Here is a 26,698-nt window from a genome sequence, read left to right as displayed (position 1 = left end):
GAGCGTGCAACCCTACGTCTAGACTCTAGATCGGCGAAGTCCTATCTGAATCACTTCCCCTTCCGCACCAGTTTAAGATCCTAGCCCTGCTCCACCTTCTGCGCTGCTCTCTCCTCCTCTGGGTCCTCCTGCCCTCTGGGGCATTGCCCTTCCTGGACTCTTCCGACGCTGAGTCGCTTAGCTCCTACCCTTGCCTCCGGCATGCTTTAGGACCCGGTTCCCAATCCTCACTCTCTGCTGTCCCGCGCTCCTGTACATTTGAACTTGCTTCTCGTGCCAACCCAGTGACCTTTCTCCTAACCGTTACACTGCTTCTATCACTGCTTCCCACTTCCGTGACACTGGCCGGATCTGACCTCCCCTCCGTTGTACGACTCTCCGAGGAAGGTGTGGTCAGCTCTACCTCGTCTTCTCTCCCTGGTGGGGGAAGTACTGGTCCCGATGCCTGGGACCCTTCCCCCCCACTCTGCTCTGGTGGGGAAGCTGGTCCTGATCTCCAACTACTACTCTGGGAGTCCCTGCTCCCCCCTTGCTCCTGGGGCTTTCCCCTTGGGACCCCCCTACCCCTGGCCACTGGCGCTCCCTTCTGTGAATCTTCCGATTCGCTGGAGAGGCTTATGGAATCCCTCGGACCACTGTCTCCCCCTACACTGCCCTCTGATTCCTCGCCCTCGCTCTCCATCTCCCATCTTCCCTGTGCCTCTGCTCCTGAGCCCCTGACACGTGACTTCTCCCCTCATCTTGGGCCACCAAAAGTCTCTGGCTACTAAGTCCACAGTCTTCTCTTTGCCGGAGTGCCCGGCGCTGGGCGCGTCGTGTAACTGTTGCAGTACACTCGCGCGGAGGTCGTCTCCCGGCACGTAGAGGGCCCCTTTGCGGATGAGCAGTCCGTCGCGGATCTGGAACTCGTCATCCTTTGCTGTGCTGCGGCGCAACTCCTCCATCTTGGCTCGTGCGAAGGAGTCCGTCTGCAGCGCGTGCCGTACTGCGTCCAGGTCCACCGTGGCTGAGGCGCATGCCCACGCTTTCGGTGCGAAAATGTGTTTGGCCGCCGCCGGTGCCTCTTCCTCGAGATACTGCGGTTTCCTGGATAGCGCATCCGCCATGATGTTGTTGTCTCCCGGGATGTATTCTATCCTGAAGTCGAAATCTGCAAAGAACTCCGCCCAGCGGATGTGTCTCTGGTTCAGGAACCTCACCGTGCGCCAGTACTCCAAGTTTTTATGGTCCGTGCGGACCTGCACTGTGTGCTTGGCTCCGATGAGGAAGTGCCGCCACGCCTTGAACGTGGCATGAATGGCCAGCAACTCTCTGTCCCAGATGGTGTAGTTCTGCTCCGACTTGCTGAGTTTTCTGGAGTAGAAAGCGCACGGCCTCCAGTCCCCCTGGTGGTCTTGCTGCAACAGGACTGCCCCCACGGCTCAATCTGAGGCATCCGTCTCAACCCTCATGGGTTTGCTGGGATTTACATGTAATAGTTGTTCTTCGGACGCGAAGAGACGATTGAGTTTCTGAAAGGACTGCTGTCAGGGGTTCAGAAGGAGAGACACAGGAGGGGGAGCAAATGGAGAGTGAGAAGGAGGAGTCCGAGGGGGGCGCAGGCAGTGACAGTGGAAAGAGTTATTCCACAAGCCTCTCCAGCGAATTGGAGGACTCACAGAAGGGAGCGCCGATGGCCAGAGCGAGGGGGGTTCCAGGGGGGAAGCCCCAGGAGGAAGGGGCCAGCGGGGAGTCCCTGAGCAGCAGTTGGAAATCAGGACCAGCTTCCCCACCAGAGCGCAGTGGGGAGGGGGAGTCCCAGGAATCGGGACCAGTGCTCTCACCACCAGCGGGAGGAGAGGAGTCAGGTTTGGTCACGCCCACATCAGGAAGCGGGGAAACGGTCAGGAGGAAGGTTACCGGCTGGGCGCGCGCGCCAAGTTCAAATGTACAGGCGAGCGGCACAGCAGGGAGCCCGGGTAGGGAGCCAGGTCCTAAAGCCCGCCGGAAGGAAGGGGAAGACCAAGGGGGGTCAGCGTCAGAGGAGTCCAGGAAGGAGGAAACCCCAGAGGGCAGAAGGACCCAGCGAAGGAAAGAACAGCGTAGGAGGTGGAGCCGGGCTAGGATCTTAAACTGGTGTGGGAGGAGCAGTGAGTCAGAGGGGACTTAGCCGGTCTAGCGTCGAGACGTGGGTCTGCGCGCCCAGAGCTTTGAAATGGAAACTAAACTTCAATAAAGACTTTTGTATATTATATCCACCGGGCGTTGGTCCTCTGTGAGCTGGGATCTAGAGGCAGACCTGACAGTATGTAACCAGAGGTACCTCTGTACTGGAAGAAGCAAAGATCACCAGTGTCGAAGCAATGATTCTTCAACATCAACTTCGTTGAACTGGTCATGTGCAGAGGCCTAATTATCGTCTTCCAAACCAACTACAGTCATACCTCAGAAGTTGAATGAAATCAGTTCCGGAAGTCTGCTTGACTTCCAAAATGTTTGGAAACCAAAGCTCCTGCAGCCAATCGGAAGCCACGGAAGTCCCATCGGACGTTCAAGTTCCAAAGAATGTTCGCAAACTGGAACACTCACTTCTGGGTTTGCGACGTTAGGGAGCCAAAACGTCCAAGTACCAAGGCGTTTGACAACCAGGGTACAACTGTACTCTATTCCAAACTTTAAAATGGAAAGCGTAATACTGGCGGTCAATAAAAGAGGTTTAAAGAGTCTCTCAAGGCAAATCTAAAAAACACCGACAACTAGGAAACACTGGCCTACGAGCGCTCCAGTTGGAGAACAGCCTTTGCCAAAGGTGTCATGGGCTTTGAAAACACTCGAACTCAGGTTGAAGGGGAGAAGTGAGCTAAGAGAAAGGTGCGTTTGGCAAACCCTCACCATGATCAATTCCCGCCTGGAAACCTATGTCCCCAGTGCAGAAGGACATACAGTGTATGGATTCAGAATTGGCCTCCACAGTCACTTATGGGCTCACTGTTAAAACTGTGTTTATGGAAGACAACCTTACTTGGCTATGAGTGATCGCCAAAGAAGAAGAAGACTCTAAAGACACCAGTCTCCACCGTGCCTAATTTCCAAAGGGAAACAGACACTGTGTAAGCACCTGGAACCCCTGGAATCCCACATCTCTCAGAGACTGGGGTGGCATGCAACTCTATATTTATCCATCTGCTTAATTCTTCCCATCAGTTACATCACAGCATATGATTTATTGGTAACAATCCTGATCCCACCTTTTGGGAAAAAGAATTGTATTGATTGAAATTGTTTTTGCGTGTTATGATTCTCTTCAGAATTAATAAAAAACAGTTTCACCATGTCACTTCCAGAATATTCCCAGTCTAATGGAATTCATGTCATGATAGCAATTCCTTATCAAACCAGAAGAGTCACAATATGATCTTCATTTGGCACTATTAAATTACAGAGTTACACCATTAGAACCCGGGATGGTTCACCGCAGTCTTTGGGAAGAAGGTCAAAATTGAAAAATGAAACCAGTTTGGGAGAGAAAAGTTATTAGAAATAAGACCCAGAATGGATTACAGCAGAAGGGGCTCTGTGCTGCGACTTCTCACAACCTGCACCTATTTTAAAACATGGAGGTGCAGAGTGTTCAGGCCCTTGTTGCAGCAGGAGGAGCCCCATGCTGCTGCCCTTTCTGCCCCGACCTCTAGGCATCTGCTATGTGCTGGCACTTCTCTCCGCAGTGGGCAGGGAACTCCAGAGCTTCCAAGCCTTCAGTGCTGGCGCTGACAGACTGGGATGAATGCAGTCCGTGATTGTGATGTCACGTATGACATAAAGTACATTGTGGTGAACTGGAGAACAGAGTTGCCCACAAACGTCTGGAAAATGTCAGCCAAGTTGAGTCAGACAAAATTCACAAAAGAACATGACTCTCTGTGGAAGGTAATTGGTGGACAGAAGTTGAGACCTTATCTTAGATGATTGTCAGATCTTTGGCCTTGTGCTTGGCAAGGCGGAGCGAGACTCATGTGTGTGGAGCAGGAGGGAGGCTGGTGCGAAGGGTGGAGGGGGCTCCATTTCCCTGGCTATGCCAAGACAAATGGTTTCAGCTCATTGGAGGCGGCAGATCACCATGTAGGAGCCCCAGACCCAAGGAGCTGCCCGGCTGCACATGCCTTTTGCAGCTGGAAATGTGCAAGCCATCAAGTAATGTACCTTACCTGTCTCTCTAGTGCTGCTGGCTCCCCACTTACCCACCTACCCACCCTAAAGCCCAGGTGTGGTTTTAACGGGTGCACATTAGCACTGGTGTTTCTGTAATTGAGTCTCCTGACTAAGAAAGCTGTATCTGTCGACTGTTTGCTGTGCAATTGTGAAGAAACAAAGACTCTGGTCAACCTATACAGGCCTGGAGCTCTCTCAGGCAATCCATTATCACACCAACCAGCAATTCAGCAGGGGGAGGAACTGAACCCAGCCCTTCCTCTTCCTCCTCGCCTTTCTGTGAAGTGGAAAGTTTGCAAGAGTCTAACAGGCTAAAGACAATGCTATCTTCAATCCATAAAATGCAGCAACAGTTCTGTGGTGCCCTAAAAGGGCTGAAGTGAGGATGGGAACAAGACTGTGCAGCAGCTCTGCCTGAGGACTCCTTTCTGCTCTGGCTGAGAACTCCTTTCTGCTCCACTTCAGCTGCAATTAAACAACCAAATTCAATATCTCAGGGATAGGGAACCTGTGTCGTTCCAGATGATTCGCAAGGGGATATGAGCAACCACTAAATGGAGCATTCACATTTATGTATCTGTTACTTTCTCACATATGCTGTAGATTTTATGTGTGACTTCCTTGAGTAATGTTTTCTTTTGAAATATTTAAGACTTTTTTTTGTTAAATTTGTGTTAAATATGTAGTTAATGTTTTAGTTTCCTGTTAATTATGTTTCTTTGAATGTATACTTTAGATTTGACTTTCTTCAGTAATCTTTTAATCTGGATTGTTTTATTTGATGTTTTAAAGTGTTGTAAGATGTTTTGAGATTCTTTTTCTTTTTCTCCTCTAAAGTGGTAAAGATACGAAGTGAATAAGAATAATAAGAAATAATAATTAGAGAAGCCTTGCTCAAAGCAGTCCATTGCTGCTACTTTACTCCAGTCATGGTAACTTCTGCGCATAACAGCTTCTCCTCTGAGTCTGCGCAGGAGTGTGGAGAAAGAGGGTCCCTGCTGCATCCACAGCAGGATGAGGTGTTTGGTCATATTTCCGGAATAACAAACCAAACTGCCCCCCATGACCCTATCAGGGACATACCTAGGGATTTATTGAATTATTATTATTAATTTATTTTTAAAGTCCAGTGGCACCTTAGAGACCAACTAAGTTTGTTCTTGGTATGAGCTTTCGTGTGCACGCACACTTCTTCAGATACCATGAAACCAACACAGCTACCTTCCTGAATCTAATACCTAGGGGTTGGTCAAGTTGGGCCCCTCCAAGGATGCAGGCCTGGGTGCATGTGTGCAAAATTGTGCCTCTTCACTCTGGTTCAGAGTGGCTAGCATCCCACCTGGCCATCTGTGCATTCCCCAGACCACTGCTCTGCTGCTTGGGGTGGGGGCAATACAGCTCCTTACCCAGGGTGCAAGGGACAAGGAGGGTGTCAATGCAGCTCTTTGCCAAGGGCACTCGAGAGCCTAGGTACACCTCTGGCCCCAATTCACCCTACTTTCCATTAATCTGGGTCCCAAATGGATAAGTAAGGAACTTACAACCATCCTTTGGGTTGCTGCTTGATTAACAATTGAGTGGGAAATGTCGACTTTTCTGTTAACTGAAGCTGGCAGATTGCCCTGTGTGAAAAACTCACAGCATCAGGCTCTCCCAGGGGCTCAGTGAACCTGGCTCTCTTGCAGCTCTTTGCTTCCCTTTCTGGACTGATGTCAATGTTTCAGCACAAATTAATAATAATAATAATAATAATAATAATAATAATAATAATTCCAATAGCACCTTAGAGACCAACTAAGTTTGTTAGCCAGTGTGGTGTAGTGGTTAAGAGTGGTAGATTCGTAATCTGGTGAACCGGGTTCGCTTCTCCGCTCCTCCACATGCAGCTGCTGGGTGACCTTGGGCAAGTCACACTTCTCTGAAGTCTCTCAGCCCCACTCACCTCACAGAGTGTTTGTTGTGGGGGAGGAGGGGAAAGAAGAATGTTAGCCACTTTGAAACTCCTTCGGGAAGTGATAAAGCGGGATATCAAATCCAAACTCTTCTTGTTATGGGCATGAGCTTTCGTGTGCATGCACACTTCCTCAGATACCAATGTTTCAGCAGGTGAGGAAAAGCTGTTCCTTTGATGAGGGGGATTCCCCAAATGTCACTGACTCCCTTATTCTTTTGGCCCTTGTAGGCCTATGTGTGCATAGTGCTATACTTTGGCTTGTACATGTTCTGTTAAAGTTCAGAAAGTTTATGTATTTCACCTTATTCTGTTACTCTTCTATTATGGTTTTATTAGATCTTGATAGAACTTCATGCTGGTCAGCTCTGCATTTTTAGCTGTGTGGGCTCTGTAATCGCATGGGGAGGACTGAGGAGGCTGTCTTCCTTTGTTATATTCTTTTGGAGAACACACAGTCTCTCATATTAAATATTGGACAATGAGCTCTTTATAAACTGCCATTCAAAAAAATGGTTCTCTTCTTTGTGCCCTCTGTCTAGTCTTTTTTTTGAGAAGACTTGCAATAACATTTAACATGATATTACAAGGTGATGGTGGGTTTAGGAAACATCTAAGTAATCTTTGGGAAAGATATTTCTGCCTGCCTCAGCTCTCAGTTCTGTTCCAGGATCTGCTCCGTTTTCAAGAGAGCAAGTCCACGGAAGAATAGAGTGCGGGCTCATCCAGCGAGAGAAGAGGAGCACAGTCGGAGCAGAGACACAGCGCCCGCTGCTCTTCCCCGGCAAAAGGAGAGGGCAGAGCCACACAAGGAAGAGCTAGACGAGAATGGTGAGCTGTCAGCCTTAGGCAGAAGAAGTGGGTCATGAAATCGTAGTCCCAGTGAGGCACCCTTTTTCACAGGGAGGGGCTCAGATGCTGTGTTTGAGCCCTCACCCCACCCCCTGGGAAAGGCTGCTTCACTTGCTGGCTGCAGAGAGCAGAGCTGAACTGCTTCTCTTTCGGTGGCAGCACTACTGCCCACAACCCACACCCACCTTTCATGTATGAGGACAGAACTTGCATAAATGTTTTTTTAAAATAACTTTTATTCAAAATTAAAACAAAACATATTATCCAGAAACATATCATCCTTATCTCTCCCCATTTTTCCTCCCTCTCCCCACAGAACCCACCCACCCCCACCCCCGACTTCCCTCAGTTCCAGTCTTTGATTTCTCTAAAAATGCTGTTTTCTGCATGTTACACAGTTGTATAAAGGAGTCCAGTTCGCTTTGTTGTATCTTCAAATACTTTGTAAAGGGTTCCCATTCATCTTTAAAGTCACAGTTATCCTTGTCCCGTAGCTTGTATGTCAGTTTTGCCAGTTCTGCATAGTCCATCAATTTTTCTTGCCATGATTCTTTGGTTGGGGTTTCTTCAGTCTTCCATTCTTGTGCTACCAGAACTCTTGCAGCCGTTGTCGCATACATGAAGAAGTTTTTCAGCTTTTTTGGCAGATCTTTCCCTACAATCCCTAATAAAAATGCTTCAGGTTTTTTAACAAATGTTGAATGGAACATTTTCTTCAATTCACTGTATATCATTTCCCAAAAATTTTTAATTACCTTACTGTCAGGTCTGCCTCTAGATCCCAGCTCACAGAGGACCAACGCCCGGTGGATATAATATACAAAGTCTTTATTGAAGTTTAGTTTCCATTTCAAGGCTCTGGGCGCGCAGACCCACGTCTCGACGCTAGACCGGCTAAGTCCCCTCTGACTAACTGCTCCTCCCACACCAGTTTAAGATCCTCGCCCGGCTCCACCTCCTACGCTGTTCTTTCCTTCTCTGGGTCCTTCTGCCCTCTGGGGTCTCCTCCTTCCTGGACTCCTCTGACGCTGACCCCCCTTGGTCTTCCCCTTCCTTCCGGCGGGCTTTAGGACCTGGCTCCCTACCCGGGCTCCCTGCTGTGCCGCTCGCCTGTACATTTGAACTTGGTGCGCGCGCCCAGCCGGTAACCTTCCTCCTGACCGTTTCCCCGCTTCCTGATGTGGGCGTGACCAAACCTGACTCCTCTCCTCCCGCTGGTGGTGAGAGCACTGGTCCCGATTCCTGGGACTCCCCCTCCCCACTGCGCTCTGGTGGGGAAGCTGGTCCTGATTTCCAACTGCTGCTCAGGGACTCCCCGCTGGCCCCTTCCTCCTGGGGCTTCCCCCCTGGAACCCCCCTCGCCCTGGCCATCGGCGCTCCCTTCTGTGAGTCCTCCGATTCGCTGGAGAGGCTTGTGGAATAACTCTTTCCACTGTCACTGCCTGCTCCCCCCTCGTACTCCTCCTCCTCACTCTCCATTTGCTCCCCCTCCTGTGTCTCTCCTTCTGAACCCCTGACACTTACAATCCCACCACATATGATAAAATGTCCCCTCCTTTTCCTTACACTTCCAACATATATTTGAACTAGTTTTGTACATTTCCCCTAACTGCACTGGTGTTGTGTACCATCTGTACATCATCTTCATGTAATTCTCCTTCATTAGGGAACAATCTGTAAATTTTAGGTCAGTTTTCCATAATTTTTCCCAATCTTCCATCATAAGGTTGTGACCTACATCTTGTGCCCATTTAATCCTAACTGATTTTACCTCTTCATAGAAATTGCATAAATGTTAATAAAAAATAAATGACCCATTCAGAATGGCCTGGTCAGGGTTCACTCTTTCCTTTTACCAGAATCACAGATCTGCTTCTGCAACCTGAGGAATCTCCGGGAAGGAACTGGTCCCTTCCTGGTGCAGGCCTCCATCGACAACCTGTGTGCCCTGGCAGAGACCAAGCTGGCTGGGGTCCTGCGGGCCATCTGCAAGTATCGCCAGAGCATCCACAAGGTAGGCAGGAAAACTCTGTGACTGTGAGATGCTCCCAAATGCCTCATGGCCGCTCCCAACAGATTCATGCCGATGTTAAATAGCAATGGCAATAAGGCTTAGCTGCAGAAGGGAACTGAGGGTCTCCTGGATCTGGTCTGCTTGTAACCCCCAATGATTACACATCATTTATGGCATAGGGAAACCCAGCCAGATTGGTGAGGTATAAATAATAAACTTAATATTATAAAATGTGGTTTCTACATCCTCATAGTCAGAACACCCTTAGGTGAATCATGCTGTGTTCTGTCTCTCAAGATGCTTTTTGAACTTGGAGCCATTATCAGCCATCAGAAGGGCTCTTCTGCCGTTGGAACCTTTCTGGATGTTCCTTAGGCACTTCCAAGCAAGCACCACCTGCCAAAGGCACCGACTGACCTTGGGAGCAGCAGGGGGCAGGGGGACCTGCATGCCCCCCAGCTGCAGCTTGGTGTGTCCGTCTGGGCACTTCTGAAGCATTTATGTGAAGCAGAGTGGTGTCTGGGAGAGTCAGACACAGACTGCGATGGTGTGTGTGGCCAGAAAGGAGAAAGCAGAAAGGGTGGCTCACGGGGGGGGGGGGCACAAGGAGGACTGCTCAGTCTTGGTGTTGGGGTGTGGTTGTGAGGCAAATTGGCGGGAGGGTGTCAGGAATGTGCCCCCCCCCAGAGCACAGGGAAAGAGTTAGACTCAGAAATTGAACTAAGTGAACGAGGGAACAATTCTGCAGATGAGAGCTGGCTGACAGAGTCAAGAAAGGGCAATTCAACCCCCCCCCCCCTTTCCTGGGGAAGACTCTGTTATCTCTCAAGGGGATGAAGAGTTAGAAGGCAGCCAGAGCATAGCAGATAAGCAGAGGTCAGTGGGGAGGGGGCAGGCCAGCCTCTCAGTCCCCGTTCTAGGCATCTGGATAAGATCAGAAGGGCAAGAGGGGGAAGGCGGGAGTTTAACATCCTTCCTGCTGTGGGAGATGTGAAGATTCAGACTGACCAACTATTGTAAATGTGAGCAGGTGAGAAGCTGTGCTCTGGATGTGTGGGTTTTTTTGTAAATAAACATACATAAAACTGTCGGAGAATCATTACTTCTTATCAGGGCTTGCTTGCCTGCCAGGGATCATTACAGAGGGCAGCTGACCAACACTGACCAGAGCAGGCCCCTTTGTGGCACCTGCTTGAATAGAAGCTGGTGCAACAAAGGACCTTCCTCTGGCGCCAGCCATGTCTGAAAAAATCTCTTTTTTCAGCTTGGTCATCAGGTGAGTGACAGGAAAGAGGCCCCAGCCAACTGTTAAAATGGCCCACAAGGCCGGGGGAGTTCAGGGTCCACCCCTGTTCTGTGAGAGGAAAGCCTTGCAGTCCTCCAAGTGAGATGTGAGGGGCCTTGTGCTAAGCTTAAATCTGTCTCTCCCTGCAAGCATTTCTGTGGCTTCTCACCAGCATGAATTCTTTGAGGAGTCAGGTGTGGGTTCAGACAGAAGCTTCTTTTCTCTTCTTTTTTCAGGGTGCCTTGAGTGAATCCAATGCTGGCCTTTGCTGCTTTTTGCATGCATCCACAAAGCACCTTTGGCACTTGACATGAGACTTTTGGTTTCCTTTAGCATTTCCTTCTTTTTTGCAGATCTCTCCAAAGCATCGATTGCGTATTAATGAAATCCTGCAGGCTGTGATCAGGTCGGCACATAGCGTAGACTACAAACTGGCTAAAGTCATCATCAAACTAGCTGCTGAAGATATGCTGAGGACCACAGTAAGGAGCGAACTGGTGAAATAGATGCTTCATATATCACTAAGCTGAAGGAGTGAGCGATGCTGGCTCTCTCCCACCACCTTTCAAGCCTTGCAATATTTTATTTATTTTTTCATTAATTTTGTATACCACCCTTCATCTGTAGATCCCAGTGCAGTTCACAACATAAAATTATAATATAAAAAGCACAAAATACATAATAAAAATAAGGATATAAGCAACCCAATAATTTCCAGTACTTGGGCATATTGCAAATACGGGAGAATTTCATTCAATCAGAGCCCTGGTGGAACAACAGGCCATCCCATTAGCCCATCCCCAGTAATAGCAGCTAAGAAAAAGGTGTGGTTGGCATCCCAGTCTATGCTGACCGTAACTGCTTTTCCCTAGACATCATCTGAGCCTTCAGTGACAGAGGTGGGTCTAGAAGCTCCCCAAACAATGCACTTGTTTCTTCAGAGGGAGAATAACTCCATCCACAACTGATGAGCTCCCCAACTCCCAGACCTTGGAGACTCTTTTCACCGAGTCTTCCATCTTACCAAGATTCTTTCTCAGTTTGTTGGCCTCATCCAGCTCACCACTGCACCCAGGCACTGGCTTAAAACAGTCACAGCCTCTTCCAAGTCAGATGCAAGACAGAAACAGAGCTGGGTGTCATCACCATACTGCTGGAACCCTGCCCCAGACCTCCCAGAGACCCTTCTCAATGGCTTCATATAGATGTTAAACAGCGCTGGGGTAAAATGGTGCCCTGCAGACCCCAACAGCACAACTGCCAAGGGGCAGCATAACTCCCCAGTGTTATTCTCTGACTGGACTCATAGGTAGGAGCAGAACTGCTGGACCACAGTGCCACCAGCTCATGGAGAAGGTCCAGAGGAGGCCATGGTCAGTGGTGATGAAAGCCACAGAGCAGCAAGGTCTCCATTCTCATCCCTCTCCTGAAGACAGTTCTCTACCAGGTTGACCAAGGCAGATTCTGCCCCAAAGCAGAGCCTGAAGCCAGGCTGGAAGAGGTCAAGACAACCCATTTCCACCAAGGGTGCCCACCACCTTCTCAACCACCTCACACCCAAAGGGGTATTTGTGGCAGGGTGGTAATTGTCAAGCACCTTGGGGTCCAGGGAGGTCCTCTTTAGGAGCAACCAGCCCCACCCCACACAAATGTTGACAGAGGAGTCTAGTGAGGAGTCCTGCACAACCCGCAGGTTCACCAGGGAAGAGCCCTGGGCACCGCCTGGCCTCTGTGTGGCCAGGAGGCAGCAGTAGCCAGAAGTGCCTTTGACCACTTTGCTCTTATACACAGATTCAGTTATCAGTTACTCTAGGTCCTGCAGTGGTCCAGATGAGATTTCTGCAATGTGCTCCACATGTGTCTGCCCTTGCAGGTGCTCTGGGAATCTCAGGTGCCTTGAAATGCAGCCGCCCATGTTTTCACCACAACCAGTTAGCTGGACCATGTTCCAGGGATCTTCCACAACCCCCCTGCCAACATGTTTCCAGGTTAAACTGAAGGAGCTGCTGCTTGTCTTTTAATGGCCTGTGATGATAATTTCTGGAAAACAACCTTTCACCATATTACCCTGACCAACAGCTTTGTCCGCGCCTGTTCGAAATACAGCGGGTGGGGGGTGCCTGAGTGAAAGGTCCCTTCAGCTGCAGTGCCCCCCACTCCCCACAGAGCAGAAATGGGCAAGTGGCCTCAGCTGCCCACCTGACATTTATATCCCCTTTGCTTCTGCAGGATCTTCGGGACCTGTATCAGGATGCAGCTGGTGACATCCTGGTGGCCCTCTGGAACCACTTCCCAGTAGAAGTGCTGAGCAAGCTCCTGGACGGCTTCCAAGGGCGGCTGCTCCCATACCGTAGCATCCTCTGTGTTCTGGGGAAACTGGCAAACAAAGGTACAAAAGCCTCATCCTTCCCACTCTGCCTCTGTGTCTTCAGAACAGAGCTGGTTCTGATCCAAAGTTCTCTGGTGTATTTGGGATAGGGGTCACCTTGAGAAAACTAGGCCTGCTCAGCCAAATGTGCCAGAGGCAGCAGCCAGCTTCCATCAGCAGGTCCCTGAGAGGTCCCTGCACAGGACCAGCATTGCTAGCTGCCCATCACAGAAAACGGCCACCACCCCTTATTATACTGGGGCAGATGGGGGCAAATACCCAGACAGTGTGCTCTAAGAGAGACCCTGCACAGCGGATGCTGCCTGTCTATCCCTCAAGGTCCCTCATTGTTCCCCTTATGCCTCTCCTGCCCCTCCCATGAACAAAAGTTGCCTCACAGATTTGGAGAACTGCTAATGAACTGCCCGTGGCTGCTGCTGAAGCCTGCAAATGAGCTCTGGGGAAATGCCTAACAAAGCTCTTATGGACACACACAGTTTGAGTGCTGCTGATAAGCTTGTGTTTATTTTGGTGCACAGTCTAACACTGTCATTACCTCCATGTCTACCCAGAAGTAAGTCCTACTGTATTCAGTGGCGCTTAATCCTAGGAAAGTGGGGTTAGGATTGCAGCCTATAATGGCATGGGCTTCAAATGCAAGGACCTATGATATGCATTTGAAGCCCACACCATCAGATTTAGCATTGCATAGGCCAAAAGGACCAATCCTTGCTTGCTCCATAGACTTAGTGTCTGAAGCGCTTTATGATGCTCATGAAACTCAGTGGCCCTGATCCACTGCCTGCCTTTCCTATGCAGCCTTTACAGAGAGTGACGCCTACAAGACTGATGTGTGGGAGCGAAAGCTGGTGGAGGTAAGGTGAGAGCTCTTCTTCCTCAAGGGCGGGGGGGGGGGGCGGTCATTTATTCAGGTGACCTAAGCAGAGCCAACCAGTCATGAGGCAGGAGGAAACTGGTGCACCTATGTCACAGAGGGGCTGTTCTAACTTGTGGGGTGTGGTGATATTAAAGTACATTAAATTTGCTGGCTAAGTTCAAACAGCCTTTCTCTGCTGCTGGCACCACAGTGGGGACCCTCAGGCACCAGTCAGGTTTTTAAAACAAAATCAAGGGATACAGATAGGTAGCCGTGTTGGTCTGCCATGGTCAAAACAAAATAAAAAAATTCCTTCCAGTAGCACCTTAAAGACCAACTGAGTTAGTTCTAGGTATGAGCTTTCGTGTGCATGCACACTTCTTCAGATACACTGAAGAAGTGTATCTGAAGAAGTGTGCATGCACACGAAAGCTCATACCTAGAACTAACTCAGTTGGTCTTTAAGGTGCTACTGGAAGGAATTTTTTTATTTTGTTTTAAAATCAAGGGATATATTTGAGCAATCTTGAAGGCTACTCCAAAGCATTTGGCATTGCAGTGGAGGGCCTTGGGAAGAGCCAGCTGTTGCCCTTCAGTCTGTTTCTCCCATTTGTGTCCTGCAGTTTGTGGAGCGGCTCCTGATTGACGTCACAGACAAGGCCTGCTGTGCAGAGCTCAGCCGTGAGTTGATGAGAATGCAGCAGACCCAGAACGACCAAAGCCCGGAGAAGGTTCGTGGAAGAAGGAAGCCCCATGAACTGCTCTGCTTGTGGGGGGCCTGGGGCTCTGGCCACCCCTGGGGTCAGTGGGGTCCTAGCAATCCGGTCAGCTTCCCAGAAGAAGTTTCTCATGGAGTTTTCATGTGATCCAGTCATGTTTCTTTTCTCCATTAGTTCAGTTCCCTACAGCTGTAAAATGCTGCCCCTGAACCCCTAACCCAACCACAAAGGGAAACCTGCAAGCAAGATTTGAGCACAAGAGCCCTCTCCCCTCCTGCGGGTTCCAGCAACTGGGATTCAGAAGCATTGCTGCCTCCAACTGTAGAGGCAGAGCAGAGCCATCCTGGCTAGGAGCCACCCAAAGCCATACCCTCCTCCATGAATTTGTCCATTCCTCCTTTAAACTCATCTAGGTTGGTGGCCATCCCTGCCTCCTGTGGGAGGGAGTTCCACAGCTTAACTTTGTACTGCATGAAGAAGGACTTTCTATGTTGCACACCACCCCAGTCTCCAAGCAGTGAGAGATTCCAGAGGTTCCAGGTGTTTTCCCCAGCATTCAGTTTCCTGGGAATGAGGGACAGTGGAGAATGTGGTGCCTTTAGGACCTGTGATTTATTTACACACATATACAACCTCAACCTACAATGGAGGAGCTCAGAGTACAGTGGTACCTTGGTTCTCAAACACCTTGGTACTCAAACACCTCGGAACCCAAACACTGCAAACCTGGAAGTAAGTGTTCCGGTTTGCAAACTTTTTTCGGAAGCCAAACATGCTCTATTTTGAGCGTTACACTTCCGATTTGAGTGCCACACTTCCATTTTGAGTGTTACTCTGAGGTCTGTCTGTTTTTGCTATTTATTTTGTTTTTGTAGCTCTTTTTTGTGTGTGTGACTGCAGTACATTTTTTATTGCTTTCATTTTATGGATCAATGGTCTTGTTAGATAGTAAAATTCATGTTAAATTGCTGTTTTAGGGGTTGTTTTTAAAAGTCTGGAACGGATTATTCCATTTTGCATTACTTTCTATGGGAAAGCGCACCTTGCTTTTGGAATGCTTTGGTTTTGGAACAGTCTTCCGGAATGGATTAAGTTTGAAAACCAAGGTACCAATGTATTAACCCCAAAAGGTCTTGCTTCTCCCATAGTCACAGCCTTGGTTTCAAACAGAAATAAAGCATGTCTCTCCCTCTCAGGCTTCTGCCAGCCTCCTGCTTCCAGCCCAGCTCACGCATGCCTCAACTCTGCCTTTTCTCCTTCTAACTACAAGCCAGTTGAGGAAGGGATAGCTACCAGCACAAAGCCACTTCCTTTGTTACCCCAGCTGCACACACTTAGGGGCTATTAATTTACCAAGAAGCTGGCCTGGCTATTCCAACAACTGAATCCTTGCTGGATCCAGGAATTAGAAGGGACTTGGGAATACCACCCACTATCTCAGCCCATTACCACCAAGGCTCACAACACTATTGTAACATGCTTTGGAAAATAAATCTCAGTCAACCACACCCACACCCACCCATACACCCACCCACCCACCCACCCACACACACACACTCCAGGTTCTCCCTGTGATCTTGTGGGTGTTTGTTTTCTTCCTCTTCTTCCAACAGGTCTTTCTCTATCAGTATTATGGGGCCATCCTGCGTGTCTCAGATGACTCTCAGTTAGTCCAGGAGCAGCTCAGCCATCTCCTGGCCTTGCACCACAGAGGACCTTGGGAAGCCACGGTGAGGCAAGGCAGCTGATCTCCTCCCAGGAAAGGGGCTCCATCACTGCATTTGTAGACAAGCCCCACATCCTCCTGCTGTCCTTGATGGCCCAGCTTGGACCTTAGGGTGAAGTGTGGGTCAGGAGAAGGGGAGCAGCCTGTGAAGTGTTGCACTTTCTGAGGCAGGGAATAGGGGGCTGGGCTGGCGTGGGAAATGCAGGTGGGGAGGCCCAGAGGAGAAAGAGGAGCACCCATCCTCAGGGCATTTCATTAACCAGGTGAAAGAATTTGAGCTTTGCTTGTCCTGGAGAAAAGTGGCTCTGAGTGTGGGAGGGAAGAAATGCCTTTGAGCTGGCTCCCTTGAGACATCTGTCACCTGATTTCCTGCCCAATCTGACATGATCACAAGGGCCTGGACACATCCCTGGGGGCCCAAGGCTGATGCTGGGCCATTGGCACAGCTCAGTAATCCAAGAGGAAAGCAAAAGGTGAGAGGTTTCCAGCCTCCTCCTTGTCCACAGGACCAGCAGAAGGGAGTTCTCTGAAGGGCAAGGCAATGGGAAATGCAGCAGTCAAGCTGGAAAGTAGCTTATGGATCACCAGTTTTCAAAAGAGATCTGGGAAATGACAGTTAGATGAATGTCTGCCCTGGGAAAACTGGTGGGAAGCATTATGAAATGTGGAATTATGAAGCAGATAGGACAAGCCTGGTTGAAACAGAACCAGCATGGCTTCTGCAAGGTTAGGTCCTGTCTCATTAACCTTTTAGCATTCTTTTATTTGTATATTTCCGTCCCACACAATTCTTATACAACTTGATTGTAAGAAAACCTTCAAACAGTTTACAAAACCTTGAGAGTTTTGTAACAAGCATACAGATAGGGGTGATTCAGTTGACATTGTGTAATTGGGCTTTCAAAGAGCTTTTGATAAATGCCACATCCCAGAAACCCCAGAGTAAGCTCAATAGTCATGGGATAAAGGTCCCCTTGTGGATCAATAACTGGTTAAGAAACAGGAAGCAGAGGCAGTTCTCCCATTGGAAGGAAGTAGGCGGAGCAAGCTCGTTTTCTCCTGCTCTGGAGGGTAGGGCTATGCCAATGGACTGAAGTTACAAGAAAGGAGAGACCTCTGCTTTTTAACTTGTTCATGAAAGATCTAGAGTTGGGGATGAGCAGTGAGGTGGCCAAATTTGGTGATGAACAATGATACTATGTTATTTAGCGTGATTTTTTTTAAAAAAAAAAACCACAGGATTGTAAGAAGCTGTAGAAAGAGTTTGTGAAATGAGTGAAATGGCAGCAAAACGGCAGGTGCATTTCAACATAAGCAAGTATCAAGCGATGTATATTGGGGCAAAGAAGTCTAATCATGGAGTCTGAACTGGTGGTGACTGACTAGGAACAAGAGCTGGATTTGTTGGTTTGCTCTGTTGCAACAGTCAAGAATCCTATGACATCTGAAAGGCTAATACTTTATCTTGTGGGCCAGAGTTTCATTGCCAGGTGCACCAAGTGAGCAGTCAGTGAGCAGGTGGAGAGCCACCTGGATAGAGTTCAAACCCTGCAACCTCAGAAGCAGTCTCCTTGCCCGCTTAGGTGGCCGTTCCATGTCTCTGACTAGGTGGCCTCTGATCCATGAATGCTGATGTCACAATACATTTTGGGTTAGTCCTTGGAGTGCCATCAGTCTCTTGGTCACCTTGAGAGACTTGCCTGAGAATTGTATCCTAAAAGGCTAGTGGATTTAGCAGAGATCTTTAACATGTTGTTTATGTCGTGTGCAGCCCTTTGCCATCCAAGGGTGCTGATCTGCTGAAGTGCCTAAAATGTTTGCATTTGTAATCATCTGTTTCTGAAACCTTTCAGAGAATCCCATTGCCTGGCTCCTCTGCCCAGGGAAGAGTTTTGTGTAACTCAGGACAAACATGGTCTGGTCTGGCTCATCTACTTGTGCAGAGATGGGGCCATGTGCGCACAGACCCTGCTCCCTCCTCACCCTGTTTCCTTTGGCTGGTTCCTCCTCCTTCAGGGCATTGCTTCTGCAGTTGGCTTGGCTGCGTCTCGCCACCTTGATGAGGTTTTCAAAGCCTTGGAGAACTTCAGCAAGGCTTATTCCACCCACGAAACATCTACAGAAAGCAGCAGCCAGGTATTATTTCAGAAAAGTAATACATTGCCAGGGCAGCGGGGAGGGGAGATGCTCATGGTATTGTATTTTTCTCTCCTTTTTATATTCATAAACAACAAAATATTTTGTTGAAATTAGACAATTTTTATTCCGAAGTATAAATATGGAAGTTATGAGTTTCTCTCTTGGACATGGCTATGTTGTACTTCTGCAAAGACTACCTACCGGTTACAGTACGAGCCTACTGCTCGTGACACAGCCGAAGTCTGGTGTTCTCACTGGTTCTCAGGGAGGGTGAGGCGACTTCTGCATTGTCTCCCATTAGTTGCATGGGGCAAAAGTGCTTGATTGCCATTGGGTCCTCCTTGCTGCTGGCTGTGGCTTCCCAAACTCCTTGCTCTGCTCCACTCTGTTTGGCAATGTCTCTTTGTGTCGCAATGACTCCAGAACATATGAGACTGCCTTAAGCAAGTGTGGCAAGTCCTGTAATGGAGGCTTTGCGTAGTCCCTCCTGGTGACCTCTGGCTCATCATGGGCCCAAGGGTGGACAGAAGGCAAGATCCTTGGCCTTTCCCAGAGTGCCTGCAGGATGCATTAGACACGCAAGGCAGCTGCCCTCACCACCCTGAATTCAGCACTGTGCTGATTCATGTCATTCTCCACCCCCACCTTCGCCTGCAGTCAGAAAGGCTGCTGCAGAACTTTCCACAGTCTCACCAGGGAGGCCTCTGAGCTCGTTCTCCACTAGGCGGGCACTAAGGAGCCACCTCTGTCTGCAGGGATTCCAGGGATCATGTCTTCTCAAAAAAGAAAGTCAAACTCTCTGCTGCTTGAGTGAAGGGAAGGACCTTTGGGGGAATGATAGAAGGAGGGTAATCCCATTGACTTTGGCTTCCCTGTAATGCTGGACAGGATCTTGGCAACACTGACTGTCTCCCCCACCCCCAGGACTTCAAGTGGAACACCCTTCTGCTCTGCTATGGGCAGGTGGCCCTGGGGATCAAAGATGAAGTTCTCCCGAGAGTAGACCTGATTCTGTCCAAATTGATTGAGTATTGCACCACCAGCCCAATGGTATTGTGGCCATTTTTGCCTTTACGATAAAGAGAATGGTGTTATGCACTATGTGTATCAACAAATCGCTGTATTTCGTACGTTTTAATTGTTTTCAGGTTATGGTTTTTAATTCTATATCAATGATGTGTTTTGTGACATGGGAAGGGCAGGATTTATTTTATTTCATAACTTTTCTATACCAATTAGAATAATAGAATTGTAGAGTTGGAAGGGATCCTAAGGGTCCTCTAGCCCAGTGTTTCCCAACCTTGGGCCTCCAGCTGTTTTTGGACTACAACTCCCATCATCCCTAGCTAGCAAGACCAGTGGTCAGGGATGATGGGAATTGTAGTTCAAAAACAGCTGGAGGCCCAAGGTTGGGAAACACTGCTCTAGTCCACCCGCTGCTATGCAGGAAGCTCAACGAACGTGTCCCTGAGAGATGACCATCCAACCTCTGCTTAAATGAGATTTATATAGGTATATAAAAAAGAGTGCCTTGGAAGCCAAGATCAAGTTTTGGAGCAAGTACTCTTTGGTGAGAGAAACCCAGCAGAAATTTAAAATCACAACATATGCAAAAAAGTAATGTGTGGAAGTATAGGCTCTTAGACCTTTAAAATAGCCTCTTCTATATTGCTCCTCTCTTCCCTTAGCATAGTAAGAAACCACATGTTAAGTAGGTTAAAAGGGATATTTTTACAAACTTTTCAGAGGTCAGGTTCATGTGCTTTTCCACACAGCAGTTAGAAAACACAGGCAGTACAACTTAGGTTCCAGAGTAGTAAATGTTTCTAAATTATTTGTGCAGACACACTAGGGTGACTTGTTTCAACTACATGTTCTGAGCTTGGAGCAACCAGCTCATAACTCCTTACTGGTAAGGTTCATAATATTGATCAGTCTGACTCTGCATATATAAGGCAGCTTTTTAAGTTCCTAAAACCAAAAATCCAGTAAGAGCAAAATCAAACAATAAACAGCTGCACAGAGATATGCAGACTTTAATCTCAACAGCAAGGTCAGGTCTGGGTCTGCTTCCAGAAGGGTGGAAGAGAACCGGGTTCATGGAGATACCAGAGCTTGGGGAATCTGGCAGCATGGAGGCCAGACTGGAATGCAAACCAGGTGACACTTGTTGCAGGGCCTCCTTAGTGGAGCTTAAATCTCAGGAGAAGGCTGTGGCATGGGGGGGGGGGGGAGGAGGCATGGGCAGAAATAAGAGGGGCCCCTGACCTTGAGGGATCTGTGGGTAGAAACCAGCATCTCGAACTGGGTCTGGAAAACAGATCAACCTCCAGGGCAGCTGCCACCAGTTAAATACCTTTGGAGTCAGAACTAGTAGTTGCCATAGCATCAGTGACAGTGATCAAGTCCCCGTCAGGTCACTAGCAAACTGCAGAGCTGCAGAAGGATCTCTGCCAACAAAATGGCAAAAGCAGGTTCAGTGCAAGGAAGTGTAACATAATGCCCATTGAAGCAAAAAATGTGTTTTTAATGTTGTACACCACCCTGGGACCTTTTGATAAAGGGTGGTATATAAATTGTAGTAGTGGTAGTAGTAGTAATACATCAATAGGGATTGAGCTGACTGCTGGCTAGGGAAAGCTCAAAGGAAACACTGGCTCCATGCTCAGCAGCTGTGGTGCCAGACATTATTCTGGTGAGACATTGAAGCTGCACCTCATTGCCTCCCCTTTTGTTCATTCACCAGTTCAACCTGGGCACTTTCCCCCAAATTCTGAGCAGCTCCTCGTTTGATTTTCACTGCCACAAATAACTGGCTGCATCAGCCACAAACATGGCCTCTACATTACTCGCACTGGATCTTTTCAAATGAAGAACGCATTTTCTTGTTCCCTTTATTTCAACAGGTCTTTTAGGGCTTTCAGACAATAGTTGATTTTATTTGGTTAACTACATGAATTGGAAATCCTGATGCCAGATAGCAATGTGTATGCTACAAAAGGCATCACCTTAAAAGAGACTTTATTCATTTATATCTTGCTCTTCCTTCTCAAGGAGCCTGGCACGGGGCACAACATCCAAAGTACATCCAAAGCCAGCAACTACACCTCTAAAAATTGCATGAGAAGCAGCATAACAAACCAGCATAACAAGAGAACAGTTGAATCCCAGAGCCAATTTATGACCCAAACACTTGAGCAGGTTTTAATGTGCTTTCAACTGGTATCCAAATAATAGCAGACATACATGCCAAAGAACCGACAATGAAGACCTCTCTTGAAATGGTGCTTGCTATTTGCACTTCTTCAAAAGAAGTTGTATTAAATGTTCCATTAAAATATCTGTTCCCTGGTTAAAAGGGGGGAGAACTTTTTACCTGATCAAAAGTTGTTTAAATAGCTTAATTGGTTGTTTGAACTTTGCAAACTGTGCACTTATTCTATAGAACAGGCACATCCAACAGGTAGATCGTAATCTACTGGTAGATCACTGGCTCTCCCCACAGAAGCTCAACAACTATGAGCTGAACCACCCACCCCCAAAATGGGGGTAGATCCCTGCCAGATTTTAATTCAGAAAGTAGATCACAGCCTCTTGGGAGCTGGCCACCCCTGCTAGAGAATATCTTGCCTACAAAAGAGGCTTACATAAGGGTTCAGCATTGTTTGATAATGAGTGTCTGTTTTTTGCTCTGGGTTTGGGTTTAGACCATAAGCCTGAAGAAAACCTTTTTGATTGCGGTGCTGATGTTCCTTGAGGCCGTTTCTGCAACAGGAAAAGCACACAGCCTTCGAGTGTACATGAAATCCCCCCTTGTGGAATGCCTGATAGTAAGTCAGCTGCACACTCCATACCCAGAAACCTGTAGTAAGTGAACAGACTAATCTGGTTGCTTCTCTAGACTTGCTACACCTATAAGCTGGTGGTCTGAGGAAGCATCCTCCCTGATCATCGCAGTGGTGGGTCCTCACCAAGTCTCTGCCCAGTGCCTGGCTACTGATCCAGAGACAGTTTGGGGTAGGACACAACCCAAACCCATAAAGTTCACTGGTCTGATTTGAGCCAGCTCTGTCCAGCTCACAGGTTGTTTGTTGCAAGTGACCAAGAGAAGTCACAGTGCTACTCTGTTCTGCCATGGTAAGACCCCACCAGGAGTCCCCGGTCCACAGCTGGGTGCTACAACTCAGGAAGGATATTGACAAGCTAGAACATGTTCAGAGGGGGGTGACCAAGATGATCAAGGGCCAGGAAACCAAACCTTATGAATAACGGTTGAGGGAGTTGGGTGTGTTTAGCCTGGAAAAGAGAAGACAGAAGTGACAAGAGGTGGCAGAGCTGTTCTGGGTCTGCCTGCCAGGGTGCCTGCCATGCTCAGTGATGCCACTCACACTGTGTCCCTGCAATGACTGGCAGGTGCTGATTGAGAGAGAGCCCATCCATGCCCTGACGGACACCGTGCGCCAAGATGCCATGTACATCGTGACACAACTCAGGTAGAGCCAAAACGATGCTGGGGGGGGGGGGTAAAATTCAGGGCTGCTCCCTTGACTGAAAGTGGAAGGGGGGGATGTGCTGAGTGGGTCCCTCCTCAGAGACCAGTGAACCTGCCTGTGTGACTGGCCCAGACAGTAGCCCAAGCAGCCTCTGCATGGGCTCAGGCAGAGGGGAGGGGCCCCTGGCAACCTCTGAGGGAAGATGCTGGAGATCAAGCCTTCTACATGCCAGGCACGTGCCCTCAGAGCTGAGGGGCTCCCTGCCTTGCTACCATCCTTGACTGCAGCTGCAGGGTGCTTAGGAGCCCCAAGGTGCCTTTGTCGGACTGATGTGGATGTGAATCGAAGGATGTGACCCAATCGACTTGAGCACAACCATCATTTCACCATTTGCTGCCGCAGATTAATCTCAGGTGTGCTTCTTTTTCCTCAGCAAACTGAAGCCTCCCCTTGAGGCAGAGAAGAAGACCAGCCTCCTCTGTGCTTCCTTCCAAAGCATGTTTTGCTTGGCCCCCTTGGAGCTCCTGGAAGGGCAAATTGCGGCAGATGAGCAGGCAGCCAGCGTCAAAGTGAGCCCTTCCCTTTGCCATCTCACTTGCATTGCAACATAGTTTCCGGATGAGAACTGCCCTGGAATTTACAATGAGCAGATGAGAGATCTGGCAAATCCCAACCAACTGTGCATGCAAATTTATGCACGTCTGTTTGCCTGCCTCCACTTCCCATTGGCTGCTGCCATTGCATTCCCAGGGCTGAGCATGGTGCTCTTCTGGCAGTCATGCCCCAGGTGCTTATGGGGTGCGCCCCCCAGGCTCTGCCTTGCTTGGCCTCTTTGGCTGGAATTGCAGCTCCTTGACCCTGGGGGTTTTGACCTTGTGCTGGCTTGGGGTGGTTTTGTGATGTTTTTGTACTGGTCGGCTTGTTTTCTCTTTGTACCAATTGCTTTTAGCTGCATTTTACTGTTTAAAACTTGTCAGTAGTTGTCTGGCAGTGGCCACCAGCCAAATGGATGAAAGTGCTTGTGCTGAAGGAGCAGATCTCTCCCCACACAGGAAAGGGGCCCTCTGGCAGCACTCTCTGGATGCCGCCCTGGAAGCATCTTGGCTGCCATTTTAGAACTTGTCATTTGGATCAATCTTCATTTCAAGGGCTCCTCATGGGCGCAGGACAGGAAACATGGGGAGCTGTGCCGCCCCACTGCATCTCCACCCTCACGCCCACCCATCCGCCACCAACACCAGAGCACACGAAACTGCTCCAGGCTCCATCAGTGAATTGAGAAGCTCCTTCTCTGTGCAGAATGGTCTCGATATGGCTGCTTTGTGGGTGGCATGGAGCTGCAGTTTGCTTATTGGGTGGGGAAAGGCCTGCGCCAGCTCTCTCACCCTCCGTAGTCAAAGAGCTGGCAGAAAGGAGCCAACACCCAGACGCCCCTTACCTTTTCCTCCTCTCCTCTGGCTAGTCCAGGCAGAGAAATGACTTCTTGGGATAATGACCAGGCCCCAACCCCATGTGGCAAGGGGGGTGAGTGTCAGCCAGGCTGTTTTATCTCTCTGGTGTGAGACTCCAGGGTCCTGAGGCTTATACAAGGCTTGTGTTTCCTTTTGGAAATGAGGCACAGCAAAGTCTATGGAGTCTTTATGATTTGTTGTTGTTGTTTAGTCATTTAGTCGTGTCCGACTCTTTGTGACCCCATGGACCAGAGCACGCCAGGCATTCCTGTCTTCCACTGCTTCCCGCAGTTTGGTCAAACTCATGTTGGTAGCTTCGAGAACACTGTCCAACCATCTCGTTCTCTGTCATCCCCTTCTCCTTGTGCCCCCCATCTTTCCCAGCATCAGGGTCTTTTCCAGGGAGTCTTATCTTCTCATGAGGTGCCAAAGTATTGGAGCCTCAGCTTCAGGATCTGTCCTTCCAGTGAGCACTCAGGGCTGATTTCCTTCAGAATGGATTGGTTTGATCTTCTTGCAGTCCATGGGACTCTCAAGAGTCTCCTCCAGCACCATAATACAAAAGTATCAGTTTTTTGGCGATACATACATACATACATACATACATACATACATACATACATACTGGGACAACCATAGCTTTAACTATACAGACCTTTGTTGGCAAGGTGATGTCTCTGCTTTTTAAGATGCTGTCTAGGTTTATCATTGCTTTTTCCCCAAGAAGCAGGTGTCTTTTAATTTTGTGACTGCTGTCACCATCTGCAGTGATTATGGAACCCAACCAAGAAAGTAAAATCTCTTACTGCCTCCATTTCTTCCCCTTCTATCTTTATGGTATATGGTTCATTTACCCATGTACACAACCTGAGCTCCAGAGGTCTTGCTTCTCCAATAGGCGCAATAGCTTTGGATCCAAAACAGAAATCAGCCCTGCTCTCTGACTCCTTCCTACAGTTGTCACAGGCTTTGTCAGCACATCACAACTCTGGCCTTATGTCCCCTGCTAACTACCTCTCTAGGCTTTGTTTCCTGAATGACCCACACTCAGAAAGCGATGACCAATTTGGCCTGGCTTGTATTGTTAACATAACCACTATATCCAGGGGTTCAGTGGATTTAACTCCCCCAAGCCTGATTCATTCTGTTATTGTATCCAGGGATTTAGGATGTCTTGCACCCCACAAACTCTTAGCAAGGGGTAGGTAGGTAGGTAGATCACACACAGAGAGAGACAGCCCCCATGCCTCTTTTCTGTTGGGCTGTGCAAGGTTAATGGCAGCTGCCTCTTTCTGCTCCAGGGGCTCTACTTCCAGACCATCAGCAGCTTTGAAGAGATGTTGCAGGCCCTGCTGCTGGAAAACCGAAGCCCAAGTGAGCTGGAGCACATGATGGAGGTATGACTGAATGCAAAGGAATGCAATGGTGGCGAGGCAAGGAGCATGATCCTTTGGTGCTCATCAGCATGGGAGCTGGTGCCAGAGCCCCTCACCTGCCCGCCTCCCTGGGCACCAATGCTGGGGGTGTGCAGCTAGAGAGGGGGCAGCGGAAGGAGCTCTGGTGCCTTTGCCAAGTGCTGGCACCTCTCGTAGTTCTCAGGCTCTCTCCTCTTAGGCCACACATCACAGGATGCCAAGCAGATCTCTGAAGGGGGGCAGGGGGTGTTCAGAGACATGTTTAGTGACATAAATCATTTGTTTTCTAAGATGCAGAGGTGACTGCTAATATGCTAACAGGAACAAACACACACCCAATTATTGGTCCTGCTAATTCTGCAAAATCTGACGGAAGAGAAGCGCTGTCTGCAACCCTCAACTTCCGTCCCAGACTTCAGCCAGGACACATTTCCTGAGTTCCCCCTTTGTCTTCCAGCTCATGGAGCCCTGGATGAAGGCAAAAGTCAACCATGTGCGAGAGAATGCTGTGGAGACAGCCATGAAGCTCTTGAAATTCGTCGCTACACATTTCCACTCAGACGTGAGTATCAGCAAAGTCTCCTTGGGCCCAGAATAGGCCTCTCTTCCTCACGCGCTCCTGGCCAGAAGCCCAGCAGGGACAGCCCTGGGGCAGCTGAGCCCCCTCCTCATTGCCCCCTTTGTCCACATATGGCACGGTGCCCCCTGGAGCCCATCGGAGCGCCTGGCAGAGAGGGGCAGAGGAAACCTTGGCTCCCTAAGGAGGAAAACAGGCCCAGGATGGTGCTGGGCTGTTTGCTCCAGCCCCGCGTGGCCTGAGGACTCTTCTGCCCCCCTTCAGTGGGGAATTGCAGAAGATGTTTCCACAGCGGTGGCTGCTGCAGCATCCAGACAAACTTCCAACACTTTGGGCGTTCAGGAGAGTTAGCTCTCTTGCACGACCAGGACCAGACTTTTCTGTGGTGGCTCCCCAACTGTGGAGTGCTCCCCCCCCCCCGAGAGGCTCACTTGGCAACATCACTGGATGTCTTTACATGTCCTCTTTACCCAGGCCTTCACCATTAAGCAATCCATGGCCTGTTACATGTGGTGGGTGCTATTATGATTATTTTATTATCATGCTGTGTTTTATTATGCTCTGTATTATTATTTTTTATTATGCTGTGTAAATTAAGTTCTTAATATTGTACACTGCCCTGGGATCTTTGGATAAAGGGTGG

At 48.9% G+C, this 26,698-nt stretch overlaps 1 protein-coding gene across 2 annotated transcripts in view; it reads left to right on the top strand.

Annotated features, from left to right (window-relative positions):
• Window positions 1-2,427: 2,427 nt before the first annotated feature.
• LOC309349339 (maestro heat-like repeat family member 5) overlaps window positions 2,428-26,698 on the top strand; it is a 40,828-nt gene continuing 16,557 nt past the window's right edge. Inside the window, exons 1-15 of one of the 2 annotated variants that reach the window (XM_081875150.1) lie at window positions 2,428-3,906; window positions 6,810-6,970; window positions 8,851-9,005; window positions 10,644-10,772; window positions 12,520-12,679; window positions 13,478-13,533; window positions 14,159-14,266; window positions 15,868-15,984; window positions 17,997-18,116; window positions 19,044-19,169; window positions 21,827-21,949; window positions 22,533-22,612; window positions 23,046-23,181; window positions 25,365-25,460; window positions 25,936-26,040. In XM_081875150.1, the coding sequence (XP_081731276.1) occupies window positions 3,890-3,906; window positions 6,810-6,970; window positions 8,851-9,005; window positions 10,644-10,772; window positions 12,520-12,679; window positions 13,478-13,533; window positions 14,159-14,266; window positions 15,868-15,984; window positions 17,997-18,116; window positions 19,044-19,169; window positions 21,827-21,949; window positions 22,533-22,612; window positions 23,046-23,181; window positions 25,365-25,460; window positions 25,936-26,040 (1,689 nt within the window). In that variant the 5' untranslated portion in view covers window positions 2,428-3,889. The remainder of the gene's footprint in view (window positions 3,907-6,809; window positions 6,971-8,850; window positions 9,006-10,643; window positions 10,773-12,519; window positions 12,680-13,477; window positions 13,534-14,158; window positions 14,267-15,867; window positions 15,985-17,996; window positions 18,117-19,043; window positions 19,170-21,826; window positions 21,950-22,532; window positions 22,613-23,045; window positions 23,182-25,364; window positions 25,461-25,935; window positions 26,041-26,698) is intronic. The other variant, XM_081875151.1, reaches the window with a different exon arrangement.

The sequence above is a fragment of the Podarcis erhardii genome (assembly GCF_964252035.2).
Source record: "Podarcis erhardii genome assembly, chromosome: 9".
In the NCBI taxonomy this organism is placed as follows: Eukaryota; Metazoa; Chordata; class Lepidosauria; order Squamata; family Lacertidae; genus Podarcis; species Podarcis erhardii.
The sequence above is the reverse complement of the archived record's forward strand: the minus strand, read 5'-3'. Positions and strand labels throughout refer to the sequence as shown.